This window comes from Ranitomeya variabilis, chromosome 3, assembly GCF_051348905.1.
Source record: "Ranitomeya variabilis isolate aRanVar5 chromosome 3, aRanVar5.hap1, whole genome shotgun sequence".
Taxonomy (NCBI): domain Eukaryota; kingdom Metazoa; phylum Chordata; class Amphibia; order Anura; family Dendrobatidae; genus Ranitomeya; species Ranitomeya variabilis.
In genome coordinates this window covers 671,715,239-671,731,500 of record NC_135234.1, presented here as the reverse complement: position 1 = coordinate 671,731,500, position 16,262 = coordinate 671,715,239, and the positions used below count along the sequence as shown (strand labels likewise).

The following is a 16,262-nucleotide window of genomic DNA, read 5'->3' as shown; positions in this document are numbered from 1 at the left end:
TATTCACGTTATAAGATGTGTTTTAAATTTTGTGACATGCATGCACTTACGGTCTGAGCTCCATCACCGGTGCAAGAAAATTAAGCCGATCAAAATAAATATATTTTCTTTTCTTGGTTGCTGCATCACCACTCCGCCCAGAAAGTTGACGTTCACGCCGGTATTGGTCCCGGCAACTCCGCCAGCGTCTAGTGACATCATTCACTGCAAAGAAACACAAGATTTTTGTTTAATATCAAGCACATAACTCCAACAGGTACAGGGTTTGCAATCACACACGGGCCCTGGAGCCTAGGGGGACATAAAACTCCCTTTGTCCTATATTAAAGGACTATAGCTAGTACATTTCAAGCATATTTGTGTGTCATGTTGATGATTTGGCAGCCGCAAACAAGAGCTTTGAACATTTACATCACTCATAAACACACCACATTTTTCACACGAACCCAATTTGAAACACAATTTTGTTAAAGGATGGTACTTACAAATTTCTTGCTGAACATCATGAGGTCGCTCATCAAAATCGGGGAACATGTGGCGACAGATTGCCCTCCATGCTGCGTCTTTACGTGCACGGTCCGCATAATGTGCGTCGCGTTGGTCCCATAATTCTGGTCTATCATGGACCAGAGCAATCAGCATCTCCACATTTATATGCCTGGCCATGCTGCTACACAGTACACTCCGTGGAGGCGTGCTTCCTGCTTTTCAATCCAGCGTGGCCCAGAAATTAGCATGCCAAAGCTTCCTGATAATGGATGATTCAATTTCCTGTCACCTGGGAAAGACTTCCGTATTTCTCGCAATGCACACGCAGGGTCCGTGTGTAATCCGATTTTTTCGCGCACCCATAGACTTGCATTGGCGATTCTCGGCCGAGATACGCTGACAATCGCAGCATGCTGCGATTTCACGCGGATCCTGAATACGGATGAGAAAATATCGGATGATGGGAGCTGCCCCATAGATTAACATTGGGTTGAGCGCTATGCGATTTTTTCTCGCATTGCACTCGTCCGTATTACGGTCTAGTGTGACCCCGGCCTTAGACTGATCATGAATAGTAGATGCTCGGCCAGTTACAACATACATAAAATATCTTTAGGAAACCTTAAATCATGGATCTCTTATATATTACAAATATGCTTTCCCTGCACTGCTATGTAGTATATTTATTTAATATTTAGTTTAAATGTCTCAATAAGATCAACTCCACCCAATCCTCCACAAACTACATATATGGGCATGCTGTTCCTTGAAATGTAAATTCATCAACTCTTTTATATCTTCTATCTGTTGCTGTATTCTGAAATAATTAGTGTTTTAATTCATATGCAAATGAGAACTGGCTCCTCAGGTTGTTTCCCCACCCTGTACCAGCATTTTTAGCTTTATTGATAGCGCACTGCTTGTACTATGTCGGGTGCCGAACAAAGAAATCAGACAGGGAGCTATCAATAATGCTACAGAAGCTGGTTATGTGCAGGAAAGCAACATGTGTAGGCTGAAGCTCTTTATAGAAGACTTGTCACTTGCTCAAACAAATGGAGTTACATATCTTGTAAAATTTGATGAGCTCCCCTGATCCTGCTGCTCTTTTTCTGTTTTGTATTGCATCACCCCATTGCAAAGGTAATCACATTTGTTGCTTTTGGAGCACAATGTGTGAAATCTCTGCATGAAGTGCAACTGGGCGTTTCACCAGAGCCTTCTCTGGGGGCATGCACTTTCAACCCTCCTTCCCAGATGCTGCTAATTACAGCAAAGGAGTTAATACAACAGTTTAGCATTTTCACATGCTGCCAAGATGAGATTGGCAGCGTCTGGGAGGAAGGGAAGAGAGGTTACGTTCTTAGATAAGACTCTGAAGAAACGCCCAATTGAACTATAAGCAGAGATTTCACATACTGCTCTGGAAAACCAATAAATTTGACTATCTTCGCAGTGGAACAATGTAGCACACAATGGAAGCAAGTGGCAGAATTGAGGGAACTTAGGTATTTATTTTAAAAAAGGGTTTAACTCAGTTTTAACAAGTGACATGTCATGTTTAAGTGTGTCTGCCACACCCAAACCACTTAATGCCTCATTTGAATAAAAAAGTTAATTATTCAGAAATGCAGCAACAGATAAAAGATATAAAAGTGTCAATGGATTTACATTTCAGAGATCTGCATGCCCATATATGCGGTTTGTGGGAATTGATCTTACTGATATATTTTCTTTAATACAGAAATTAAAATACACCAATAACAAAACTATGTTACTGTTGCATGTTCTTACTTAGAGGAGAAGACTACCTGCATCATACATCTTGCTACATCAGAATTTGTGATCATTATTCCTTTAGACTCGGTAGCTCACATTTTGACAACTCCAGATGATAAATAATGAGCCTTAGCTAATTAAGGCCCATGAAGATTAATTAGCAGCACTTCAACATGCAGAATTCCAGATTTCACCTTCCTTCTGCAGGAAGGTGAAATACATGGTAGAGATAACAGAAGCACAGGTGCCCCTGGTGTTTGCCTTTAACCCTTAGAATGCTAGAATAGAAATTGCTTTTTTTTTGCTACCTGCAAGATGTTAAACATTCATCACAGATGTAAATGTAACAAGAACCTAATTGATGTTTGCCATATGCTTCATGCAACATCTGATCAGAATCTGGGGTAGAAATTCTCATATTGTAGGAATGGTGCTATCATTCTTATATTACTCCTTTCTTTTTGGTTATTTAAGAGAATTAATGCTATGTCTAATGTTAAGGGCTTACATAGTAAAGATTAATTGCCCCCTATTATGCCAGGTTTTGTTAGCCAGGACAGAGCTTGTATCTTTTTCTCTTTCTATGCACTTCAGATGACACTTCCATCAGTTAGTTATTTTTAAATTGATTAACGATGGTGACTGTAATTCTGTTTTTTGACCCAATAATAAAGGGGGTGGACAATCCATGCATAGGTCCACTCTCTCCAAGGCCCAATAGCCGCCACGTGGTCTGTTCCCATGCTATGAACATCTTAGTCTAGTATTTAGTGTCAGAATGGATCTCTTTGAGGCCACCAAAAATGATGATGCTCGAGACCCACTTTTCATCTACATGGGAGAAATAGCTTCCTTTTAAAACAATTCCAAATTTCGATTTTATTTTTGCACACAAAAAATTATCATAGAAATGCTTACATTCTGTATGGCTCAAATTATTCAAAAATTTTACCAATTCTTAAATAATAATAAATAATAACAATAATGTTTATTTTTTTAATTTTTTTTTTTTTATATAGCGCTAACATATTCCGCAGCGCTTTACAGTTTGCACACATTATCATCGCTGTCTCCGATGGGGCTCACAATCTAAATTCCCTATCAGTATGTCTTTGGAATGTGGGAGGAAACCGGAGAACCCGGAGGAAACCCACGCAAACACGGGGAGAATATACAAACTCCTTGCAGATGTTGTCCAAGGTGGGATCAGAACCCAGGACTCCAGGGCTGCAAGGCTGCTATTTACTGAGCCACCGTGCTGCCCATATTAAAGGGAATTTGGCATGTTCCCAAAACTAATAACTGGCAGATATGGGGTTAATCTGCAGATTAATAGCGTTCTGAAGCCATGCAACCACCACACTGAATGCCTGGCTACTGGGAGGAAATTAACTTTATTCCTCCTGGCACCCTCTGGCTTTTAGTCATAGATCGGCGACTTCAGTCACCACTCAGTATACAGTGAGTGGCAGCTGTAACCCTAGAATCATAGAATGGTAGAGTTGGAAGGGACCTCCTGGGTCATCTGGTCCAACCCCCTGATCAAAGCAGGATTCACTGAATAATCCCAGACATATGTCTGTCCAGCCTCTGTTTGAAGACTTCCATGGACGGAGAACTCACCACCTCTCGTGGCAGCCTGTTCCACTCACTGATCACCATAATTGTCAAAACGTTTTTTTCTAATATCTAATCTGTGTCTCCTCCCATTCAGTTTCATCCCATTGCTTCTAGTCTTTCCTTGTGCAAATGAAAATACAGATGATCCTTCTTCAATGTGATAGCCCTTGAGATATTTGCAGACAGCTATTAAGTCTCCTCTCAGTCTTCTTTTTTGCAAGCTAAACATTCCCAAATTCTGTAAATGTTCCTCATAGGACATGGTTTGCAGACCGGTCACCATTCTGGTTCCTCTTCTCTGAACTTGCTCAAGTTTGTTGATATATTTTTTAAAATGTGGTGCCCAAAACTAGACACAGTATTCCAGATGAGGTCTGACCAAAGAGGAGTAGAGGCCAATAATGACTTGGCACTGATTGACAGCCGACTCAGCAGTGCATCAATACAGTGTAGACAGAAAATGTCAAATTATTTGTTAACTCTTCCTTCCCAACCCATATTTGTGTTATTTTTTTCCCACTCGCTAAAGACCTACTTTTTTTTTTACTAGAAAATATCAGCAATATAAGTTCATTTTACACCTGCAGGTAAACGGCTTGTAATATCCTTGATATAGGAAGTTAATGACAGGGATAAATGTTCATAAAGATGGTCATTTTCTCCCCTTCTTCTCATACATTGTACCTTATTGTTATCAGCACATTACCTGTTTATTTTAGGTGAGGTTGTAACAATCTGACTCACAACTAGCCAAAGCTGAGATCCATGGTCAAACTTTGCACTATATGTTCTGCTTTGAAAGATCTGAGAGATACTCAGCTTTTAACCCTTAAACCCCGTAAACGGGGATCTGGCTTTTTTTGCAGGAGCCCATAGATTCCATCTCCGGAATCCCCATAAGTAGCTGTGGACATAACTTAACAAGTTAGGATTAGAATCTGAAAATTAACAACAGGTATAAAATCTGAACCAAATAAGTAATCAGGGATAGCCAATTCAGGGTCCAGATGGTCAGGCAGAATAAAAAGACAGAAAGTTGTAATACAGTCCAAGGATCAAAATACAGATGGCATCCAAGGATTAATCAGGAGAAAAGCTGGTCAAAGCATTGAATAGTGATCCGAAGCAACAATTACAATAGTTGGCACAGGGCACAAAGCTAGAGAATATAAACAGGGTGAGGAACCACTGATTGTTTGCAAAACCTGTACATCAAAGGGGTTGTCCACATTTATGGAACATTTTTCCTTAAATGCATGCATTTTTGCTATAATTATTTTCCCCAAGCAAAATAATAATAACTGTACTCAAATTTGGCTCTGGCATCAGTCCAGCAGTGTAGGCACTTGCTCTCCTGGGGCTTGCATGACATTGTTGTGCTATGTGAGCCCTGCAGCCAATCAGCGGCCTCTTCACTCTCCCTTCATTCGGACAAATCAAACATCCAGAGGAAGTGAGAGAGCAGCTCCAGCTCTGACCTACTTCGGAAGATAGCTATGTCAAAAACACGGAAGAGTGAAGCGGCTGCTGATTGTCCGCAGGGCTCACATAGCACAATAATGTCAAGTGAGCCCCAAGACATCAAGTGCCTGCACCGCTGGAACGGTGCTGGCACTGGAGGGGAGTATAGCAGTCATTATGTTACTTTTGGGAAACGGGTTGAGAAAGGGTTGCCAAAGTTGTGGACAACTCCTTCAAGTAAACCCCTTTTACTAGGTTCACTTCTGTCTTCTCTGATTGCCCAGACAGTGAGACTTCCTAAATAGAGATGGGTGAACCCTTAAGGTACCTTCACACTCAGCAACTTTACAACAAGAACGACAATGATCCGTGACATTGCAGCGTCCTGGATAGCGATCTCGTTGTGTTTGACATGCAGCAGCGATCTGGATCCCGCTGTGATATCGCTGGTCAGAGCTAGAAGTCCAGAACTTTATTTGGTCGTCAGGTCGGCGTGTATCGTCGTGTTTGACAGCAAAAGCAACGATGCCTCCAATGTTTTACATGGAGCTAACGACCTGTGAGAATGATAAGTGAGTCATCGTTACGTCACAGGATCGCTCCTGCATCGTTCTGGAGCTGCTGTGTTTGACGTCTCTACAGCGACCTAAACAGCGACGCTGCAGCGATCGGCTCGTTGTCTATATCGCTGCAGCGTCGCTGAGTGTGACGGTACCTAAACAGTAAAGGTCGGTGTCCGTACGGAGCACCTACTGTTTGGACATGGACACCGAACACGGACTTCACCAGGAAGTGTGGCAAACACTGGATGTTCAGGCCCCTCATTCAAGTGAATGGTGTCTAGGTTCGGATTTGGGTACCTGAATCCGAACCCAAACATTTTGTAACTGTTCGGCCGAACCCACCGGACCTGGACATACAATTATCCGCCCGTCTCTACTCCTAATTAGTCAGTATAGTGGTCAGTCTTTGGCTCTCATCTGCGCCAGGTCTTGTTAAGAAGACCCAGCGCTTGTCAGAGAAGTTCGGTGCTGGAGTGGGGCAAGGTTTGTGAAAGCTATGCTACTAACAATAACTTTTATGCCTGCAATAAAGTTGTGATGAACAGCAGACAAGTGTTTTTTCATTGACTGTTTGATTCCTGGGCAATGGAACATAGTTTTGCATGAACGATCGTTCTGCCGATCATTTCCCGGCGTAAGAAACCCTAAACAGATAATTCGTAATGTCTTATTTGCATTGTCCAGGGTTGATGCAGATCTCACAGGCAGCCTGAATATAATAATACAGAGACAGCATGAGCACTCCAATTAACAGCAAAGAGAGAGAATTACATTATTACATGGCTCTGCCTCCGGTCATCAGATTACCTGGTAACATTACAACTACTGAGACTCTTATTACCATTTGCAGTGACTTTGCCTAAAGGTATTTTTTCCACACTCACATCCTGTATGCAATGCTTCCCCAGTGGAACATGTCATGTAACACAGCTTTTTAATTTTATTTTTATCTTTATTGTTGTTACTGTTTGTTGACACTGTATGGAATTACAACGCATCATCGCTGAATTGCACGCAGGTTTAACAATCTAGAATTGCAATTGCTTATGAAAAGTTATTTGAGAAGCCGCGTGAAAACAAAGAATGCCAGATAGAAGCCCAGCGTTCATCGTGATTTCATACCCTGTAATAAGCAAAATACACAGCAAAGCCATTACTTGTGTAAGAAAATGCCAAGTTACTCACGGCAGGGAAGGAGAACACAAACACTTGATGTCCATAGAAACATGATATGACGACAATGTGGCTTTTATGGATAATTTGGCATGAATTATATAACGTTCCTTCTCACTAAATACATTATTTTCTTATCTTGAAAGTAACTTTTCATTTAGTGTTTTTATTATGTAAAATTTTCAGAACAATTTACATTAATTACTACAATATCACAAAAAATTAGTCCTGAGCATATACAGAAACCAATAAAAAAGTAGCAAAATAAGATAATAGGAAACTCAGATGTTTGCAAACGCATGGCCGGTATTAGGCTATGTTCCCACATTGAGCTTTGATGATTTTTTGATGCTGCAGTTTTTCTGCACCCATTAAGTAAAATAGGTTACTTGCATTTTTTTCGAAAAAACACAGCATAAAAAAAAACTCACCAAAAACTGATTGTCGGAATGTAGAAATAAGGCATATAGTCATTGACTGAATTATAAATTCAATGAAAATTGACCGATAGAATTCAAATTTTTCCTACTTTACGAAAATGTACGGTATAGTTAAGGAAACAAGCATACAATGTCTAAAATGTTGCTGTATGTTAACCCTCTAAGGATCAGGAACTCTTTTTTGGTTTTTTTTCTCACCTTCTTCCAAAATCCATAAATGTTTATATTTCCATTGACGGATGTTTGAAGGCTTGCTTTTTGCAGGACAAATTGTAATTTTCAAATACATCATTTATTTTGACATATAATGTATTGAAAAGATGGTAAAGAAATTCCAAGTGGGATATAAAGGTGAAAAAAATGCAATTCCCCCATTGTTTTTTGGGTTTTGCTTTTAAGGCATTCATTTAAAAATGACCTCAAAACTTAATTGTCCAGGTGAGTGTGATTCCGTGTTTTTATGGCTATACCAAATTTACACTGATTTTTTTTATGCTAAAAAACAATTCAGAATTTTGTAAAAAACATATTTTGCTTTGTGTTACCATCTTCATAGACCAGTAACATTTTTATGTTTTTGTTGATGGAGCTGTTTGAGAGCTTGTTTTATGTGTGGTAATGTGATATTTTTATTGATACCAATTTTGGGTTCAAGCAACATCTTGTTCACTTTTTACTCCATTTTTTTAAGGAGGTGAAGTGAACACAAATGCAATTTTGGCTTTTTGATTTTTTGCTACGGTGTTTACCATGAGGGTAAATGAATTCTATATTTTGATCGATTGGACTTTTGCGGACACAGCAATAGCAAATATCTTCATTTTTTAAATTATTTTTCTTTCTTTTCAATGGGGAAATGGGGTATGATTTACATGTTTATATATTCTTTTATTTTTACATTGCTTAGTCCCTTTAGGGAACTTGAGCTGTTACGCGCTTATACTATATATACCGGAATACTATACTATTGCAGTATACAGTGAAAATCATGGGTCTCCTATGGACCTGTGGCTTGAATACCAACATGGCAGAGATGGGGGACCTTCATTAGGCCCCTGCTACCATAGTAACCCATCAGTCCCCCACGATCGCAAAATTGACGGCAGCATCTAAATGGTTAACAGCTGCGGCCAGAGCTGAGCAGCGGCCGGGGCAGTTAGAGACAGATGCCAACTATGTAATGTAGCCAACATCAGCCGTGTGTGGTGGAATCTCAGCTCTTGAGCCCCCTCCACTCATGTGGACCCCTACCCAGGATGCTAATTCGCCACACAATGCTGGAGGAGATTTTGGCTTTAAACACTCTGGAGAAAACCATTTATGTGCTTGGAAAAGCTAGGTAATAAAATGTACACAGAATTATTAAAGAGTAGAATAGAATTTGAATATCTAGATAGCACAATATGCTGAAAAAATGGTTGATTGTTGGAAGCAGAATGAGTAAACTGAAAAAGAAAATATGTTTCATCTAAAGAAAAAATTCCACAATGCCACCAACAATGGCAGATTTACAATAGGATGTATAAAATATTATATGATCATATCATTTATAAGAATGACAAGATGGAGGGTGTAGGTTTATGTCAATTGCAAGAGATGAATTATCAATTACCTCTGATGGCAACTTATTTTCTGTGGGAACATAAACTTGAGTATTCTAAACACAACATGTCGGATCTCTCTTTCCGTTTGCCATCATGGGAGAGTTTAGCTCCCGTACACTTTAGATAGCAGTGGAATGATATTTTGGCCAGCAGCTATCTCTCCCAACTCCTCTATTCACATGAGCGCTAAATCTGCTCTCTATGAGAGTGTCGCTGCCAGACATCTCTGAAAGCGGACATGATGGAACCTTATCTCCCCCAACATCATCTGTTTGGTGAGAATCGAGGGCGCCATACACATTATACTTAACCCATTGATATCGGTAGCTAAAGATGAAGTTACGCTAATTTGTAACAAGGCCCCTCAAATAAATAAGCCTGGCAGACAGTTCCTTTGCAATCAGTGAGCTCAGATTACTATTTTCTCATGTGTATGACCGGCGTCACAGTTTGCATTGACATTTACATTTTGATTTTTGCTCCGAGGTATAACATTTCATACTCTGAAAGGGCATGAGTTGTATTTTTCTCAAAACTGGAACAATGCAGACTGGAGATCATTGGTCTTGGATGATATTCGTTTGCTACTTATTTGTTGGTGGATTTTTAGATTGCTGATCTGCTCCGAATGGCTTTTAACATCCTAGAGAGTGAGGGTAGAGTGCGCGGGAACAACAGACTTGCCACACAATTACTCATTTTATGTATGTTCTACAAAAATGGCCCAGGGCAGGACAGATTCAACATTATTCTCTATAATTCAGTTCTGTGAACTGTAATTTGCTTCCAATTTGTACCAAACGTAACAAGCTTGTCAGTCTGATTTCTTATAGTTGACTCTACGCATTAATCAGGAAACTACAGAGAGTCCTGTTTGGCAAAGTCAGATACTAAAGATGCAGACATTTGTGTAGGTCCCTAGTGTCGAATTTGGAACATTCCATAATGATATGCGAGTTACTTTTCTCCTGCTCCTCCAACATGAACTTGATTCAAAGTCAGACACACAGAAGACAGATAGAGTCTCTGTGGATTTCAGAGATTCTAACTGGCGCATACTTTCCAAAGGAAAAACCATAGGTGAATTTTACCTTGGCAGCATGAAGCATCTGTATGCACGCTGCTGCAAGGCTTTTCATGTATCCCAAGCAAGTTATCAGTCATTCCTAGACTTCTGCTCATTTCCCTTCACAACGGGTTCTTCTTCAATGCTAAAATCATCCTCTTTGTTTCCATACAGATAGTTTTCCAACAAAAGTTTGAAACTTGCACTAGTAAAACGTCAGCTTTTTTTACTTTACGGAAGCAATTTAAAACCACATTGGTTAAATATTTACTTAAGGGGAAGATATCTTCAGAAAATAACCTTTTTATTAAATTAGGTTTTTGTGTTACATGTATATATTTTGTTAACTTCTGCATTTTTTTTTTGTTTTGCTTTAAGTTTTACAACGTGTAATCTGTATTTAAAATAAACAATAGAAATCTTGCAATATTCACACTGCTCACTGGGGCAGTTTTAGACCTGAACTTCCTTTTGTTTCAGGAAACAACACATGTACATAACTACAACAGTTGGATCCTAACTCTATCTTTTGTAATGAAAAGTTTAATGAGCCTGTGCAAAGGTCATTGAGATGGGGGTTTGTGAATTATGGATCCTGTGTTATCATGTGTGTTACCTGTCACTGCAATCTTGTCTTTACTGATAAGAAACTCCTGTAAACTCTTCTTGAAAGAACAGGAAGCAACAGTCTAAAAAGTCCCATTGGCCAGTGTGAAAACTGCAAGACTGCTATTTATATTTATTTTTATTTTCTTTAAATAAAGATCATGTTATGAAAAAACAACTGTCAAATACATTAATACATGTAGCATGAAAACCAGATTTCAACAATAGGTCATTTTCTGATGTAAGTTTCCCTTTAAAGTATGGGAATGGGAATGAGGGAAAATAGATTTTGTTTTAAATATCTTTACAAATCTATGCTTATTAATTTCTCAATACATATTTTTGTAGTAGTCAGTGCTTTTTTAATATAGAGCTTCAAATCCTCTGCATATATAAAGATTTAAAGCAAAACAAACATTTCACAAAATGTTTCATGTTGAACTGTACAAACAAAGTAATAGTGCTTGCAGAGCACAATAAAATGTTGTTTGCTATTTGTTTTTGTTTTTTTACTTCACCATGTCATTACAGAGATATTACTAATCACAGTATTTGGCACCTAATGAATTCATTTTTTGTTCAGTTCAAGAGAATCTACAAAGAGTTTTCACCCGGGGGCATATATTTCTATCACTTGTATAATGTTGACCAATCGTAAGCAGGAAGCTACACACATGAGAAAAAGAATCCCATAATAGCTCGGAAGGATTTGTAATGTGACACAGCTAAACTCCGCTGTGCTGCCCCTCTGCCACAGTGACTTTTTGTGAAATTATCTGAAAGGTGTTCAATTCTATGTTCTATTCCAAGCACTTTCTAATCATGCAAGGGGTTAGAACAATATACCAGGAGATCAGGGCTGTCTGCTGTTAAATATCACAGGCTTCAAGTCTAAGTAAACTATTTCTTTGGAGTGCAAGTATTCAAATAATTTCAGAGGAGATTAACAGTCCTTAGCTGTTGTTAAAGCGGCCCATGTTACACAAGTAGCTAAAAAGTTCTCCTCCAGGTACATATTCCATCAACACATATAAAAAGCGATCATCATGTGTGGCCCAAAACAGTCCAAATAAAAATGAATGGTTCACTTCCTTCAAGACAGATTTATCAATGTGTATATGCTGATCTTGTTTTAGGTGAATTACATTGGGAATGATCCTAGGGAGGCAGCAGCAGCCAGGTCTTTGAAAGCCACAAGTGTCAGCAAAGAGAGCAGTGATGGGGGTGTCACCAGCCCCAGCCATGGCTGCCTGGCACTGACTGTACTTGGGAAAAGCTCTCCACCCTCACCACAGTCCCAGCAGCAGTACAAATTGAAGACTTTGGCACTGTAGCTACTGTGGGGACTGGAACATTTAGAAGGGTTTATTTAGTAAGAGAGCAAACGGCAAAGCACTAAGTCATGAGTTAAAACAAGAGCAGCAGTTACACAATGAGAAATCTGTTTTGAAGTAAGTGAACCATTTTTAGTCAGACTACTTTGGGCATCACATGATGATTGCTCATTACATATCATGCTCTACCCCAAGATATTAGTACCATCCACAATTTGCATAGTTTTAGGCGCTCACTCAAAACACATTTGTTCAGAGCTGCCTACCACGTTCACTAATCAAAGTCATTTTATGTTTGTGTGTGTGTAGCCCATTCACTATCTCCATCTATCTCCCACCCCCTGAAAATGGCTGGACCATCATTGTAAATACATCACTGTAAATACACACCTGTGCTTTGTATCTCCCCCACCTCATGGTAGATTGTAAGCTCTCACGAGCAGGGTCGTCTTATTGTGCTTTAATTATTGTATTGTTAACGTTGTTACTTATGACTGTTGTGTTTGAAACTGTTAAACTGTAAAGCGCTGCGGAATATGTTGGCGCTATATAAATAAAGATTATTATTATTATTATTATTATTTCTCCTGTATGTTGTTCCCTACTTGTGATTGGGCAATATCATACAGTGGAAAATGAAAACTCTCTTATAATACCCACTTGGATTCAGCAAAAATTAGCACATTAGTTGCCAGATACATTGATTGCTGCTAATATCTCAACAATGTATAAATGGAATATAGTAGTAGTGACTGTAGAAAGCCAGAATATCATATTTCACATTTTTAATTATGCAGCAAATTTAGATCTCTGTATTAGAAAAAAAAAACTCTGACCGCTATGAAGATTTTGTTTAAAGAAATTCAACAGCACATGATTTTTCGCCAGACATTGCACAGTAATATAAGAAACAAAATATATTGCATATTTTAAGAAAATCTATATATATAAAGCTGAGTGTATGCATGTGTGTATGTATCAAGCCTCGCCCACTCCACATAGCCCTGCCCACTCTGCATAGCCACACTCACTCCACACGCAAAGCCCCATCCACACGGCCCATGTAGTTAGTGCACATGGGCGGAGACACATTCACATCAAAAGCCACCCTGCAAAACTCACCGGCTGCAACGTCCCAGCCGCTGCGAGCTATAAACAGGGCCGCCGCCTTCGGAGTATCAGTGCACGGCAGGCACAGGCCACATCTAGCTCCATCGTGTCTAGAATGGAGTTGCTCCTGTGAGGCATGACGTCAAGGGAAAGGGAGGAACCTCATGGATTACACCGCTGTGCCGATAACAGGAATTTGCTGTGCACGTGTGAGGGGAAGAGAGGAGTGAGGAGAAAATGAGAAGAGTGAGGGGAAAATAGTGTAGTGAGGGGAAAATGAGAGGAGTGAGGGGAAAATGAGAAGTATGAGGTGAAAATGAGAGGTGTGAGGTGAAAATGAAGAGATGTGAGTGGAAAATGAGAGGAGTGAGGGGAAAATAGTGGAGTGATCGGAAAATTATTATTATTATTATTATTTATTGTTATAGCGCCATTTATTCCATGGCACTTTACATGTGAGGAGGGGTATACATAATAAAAACAAGTACAATAATCTTAAACAATACAAGTCATAACTGGTACAGGAGGAGTGAGGACCCTGCCCTCGAAGGCTCACAATCTACAAGGAATGGGTGAGGATACAGTAGGTGAGGATAGAGCTGGTCATGCAGCGGTTTGGTTGATCGGTGGTTACTGCAGGTTGTAGGCTTGTCGGAAGAGGTGGGTCTTCAGGTTCTTTTTGAAGATTTCGATGGTAGGCGAGAGTCTGATGTGTTGTGGTAGAGGGTTCCAGAGTAGGGGTGATATGCGAGAGAAATCTTGTATGCGATTGTGGGAAGAGGAGATAAGAGGGGAGTAGAGAAGGAGATCTTGTGAGGATCGGAGGTTGCGTGTAGGTAAGTACCGGGAGACGAGGTCACAGATGTACGGAGGAGACAGGTTGTGGATGGCTTTGTATGTCATGGTTAGGGTTTTGTACTGAAGTCTCTGGGCAATGGGGAGCCAGTGGAGGGATTGACAGAGGGGAGAGGCCGGGGAATAGCGGGGGGACAGGTGGATTAGTCGGGCAGCAGAGTTTAGAATAGATTGGAGGGGTGCGAGAGTGTTCGAGGGGAGGCCACAGAGCAGGAGGTTGCAGTAGTCAAGGCGAGAGATGATGAGGGCATGGACTAGGGTTTTTGCAGACTCTTGGTTGAGGAATGAACGGATTCGTGAAATATTTTTGAGTTGAAGTCGGCAGGAAGTGGAAAGGGCTTGGATATGTAGTTTGAAGGAGAGATCAGCGTCAAGGATTACCCCGAGGCAGTAAATGAGAGGTGTGAGGTCAAAATGACAGATGTGAGGGGGAAAATGAGAGGAGTGAGGGGGGAAATGAGAGGTGTGAGGGGGAAAATGAGAGGAGTGAGGGGAAGATGAGATATGTGAGGGGGAAAATGAGAGATGAGAGGGGGAAAATGAGAGATGTGAGGTGGAAAATGAGAGAAGTGGGGTGCTGCTGCAGTATGAGGCTGAGTATAGAGAAGAGTGAGGCACTGCAGGTGGAGGCTGTGTGTAAGGCCACATTCATACGTTCAGTATTTGGTCAGTATTTTACCTCAGTACTTATAAGCCAAAACAACAAGTGGGAGAAAAATACAGAAGTGGTGACGTGTTTCTAATATACTTTTCCTGTGATTTTTTTACTCCAAGTTTTAGCTTACAAATACGGAGGTAAAAATACAGACCAAATAACGTGTGAACCAGGTCTAAAGGAGAAAATTAGGGTGCTGCAGAAGAAGTAGGCTGTGTATACGATACACTTTATTGCAATTAGTGCAATTTCTTTCGGAATCAAGTGTTTCCAGTTGTATATGGAAGAGGAGTGTGAGGTGCTGCCGGAGGAGGCGACTATAAAGGAGAAAATCTGTGCTGCATAAAAATGCTGTGCATAAAGGAGGAGCGTGAGGTGTAGGAGAAGGCTGTGTAAAAAGAAGGAGCATGAGGTGCTGGAGGAATAAGGCCCCTTAACTGCCATCGTTAAAAGTCGCATCGGCATCAATCTTCAAATTTTAACTCTCCTTCCAGGTATATGCACGACCTACAAGTCAGTGGATACAGTAACAGACCCTGATCAAGCATTATTCTATCCAATAGAGTTTCCTCAACTCCTTGGAACCACAAGGACTTCCTCCTTGGAAGTCCTTCCTTACTTGGAACTCTTTCTAAAGCCTGAAGCACCTACACTGCTGTTGAGAAATTTAGATCCATCAAAGCTGTGTAATGGAAAAAGACTCTTGATTAAGAACGTGTTTACACATGTAATTGAAGCAACCATTTTGACAGGATGTGCCAAAGGAGAGGACATTTTCATTCCAAGAATTCCACTCATTCCATCTGATTTGCCTTTTCATTTTAAGGCCTCCAGTTTCCAGTTCGACTGGCATTTGCAAAGTCCATTAACAAGGCTCAGGGAAAGTCCTTGAAAGCAGTAGGGATCGATTTGCAATCTCCATGCTATTCTCATGGTCAACTTTACGTGGCCTCTTCAAGAGTTGGAACTGCCAAAAATCTGTTCATCTTTGCACTGGAAGGAAAAATCAAAATGTTTGTTTATCAAAAGACTCTTGAATGAGTTGAAAATAAAATACTATAAATACTTGGGTAATCATTTAGTTAATTTGTGTTGCATTGTGTTGAATATATGATGTGAAATGTTTTTATGCGCATTATAATCATTATAATTTTTTATAACTAACCATAGTTAGCTACTATGCCTGGGCAACGCCGGACTCTTCAGCTAGCATACTATAAATGTGAACATTTTTATGTCAATTGTGAATTCAGTTTTAATGTAAAGTTCCATCTTTAGAGCCATTATATTATGTAACTGCATAATGGTTAATCCCCTAATGTTCTTGTATTCAACAAACAGTTCCCTTTATCTAGTATCTGTATTCTGGGAATTTTTCTGCTGCTGCTTTCTTTTATTACCGGAATGTCTCTCCCTCCTAGAAAGAATAACACTCTTCAATAGTAAATTATTGTAGACATTAAAAGTCACTTTGGACTTGTAAAGCATTCAGTCAATGGCCTTGTGT

At 40.0% G+C, this 16,262-nt stretch overlaps 1 protein-coding gene across 1 annotated transcript in view; it reads right to left on the bottom strand.

Annotated features, from left to right (window-relative positions):
• Positions 1-675, bottom strand: part of LOC143817765 (uncharacterized) — a 32,970-nt gene extending 32,295 nt beyond the window's left edge. The window contains exons 1-2 of the mRNA XM_077299246.1: positions 486-675; positions 51-204 (exon numbers count right to left, since the gene is read on the bottom strand). Of these exons, the coding sequence (XP_077155361.1) occupies positions 51-204; positions 486-666 (335 nt within the window). The 5' untranslated portion in view covers positions 667-675. The remainder of the gene's footprint in view (positions 1-50; positions 205-485) is intronic.
• Between the last annotated feature and the right edge of the window lie 15,587 nt (positions 676-16,262).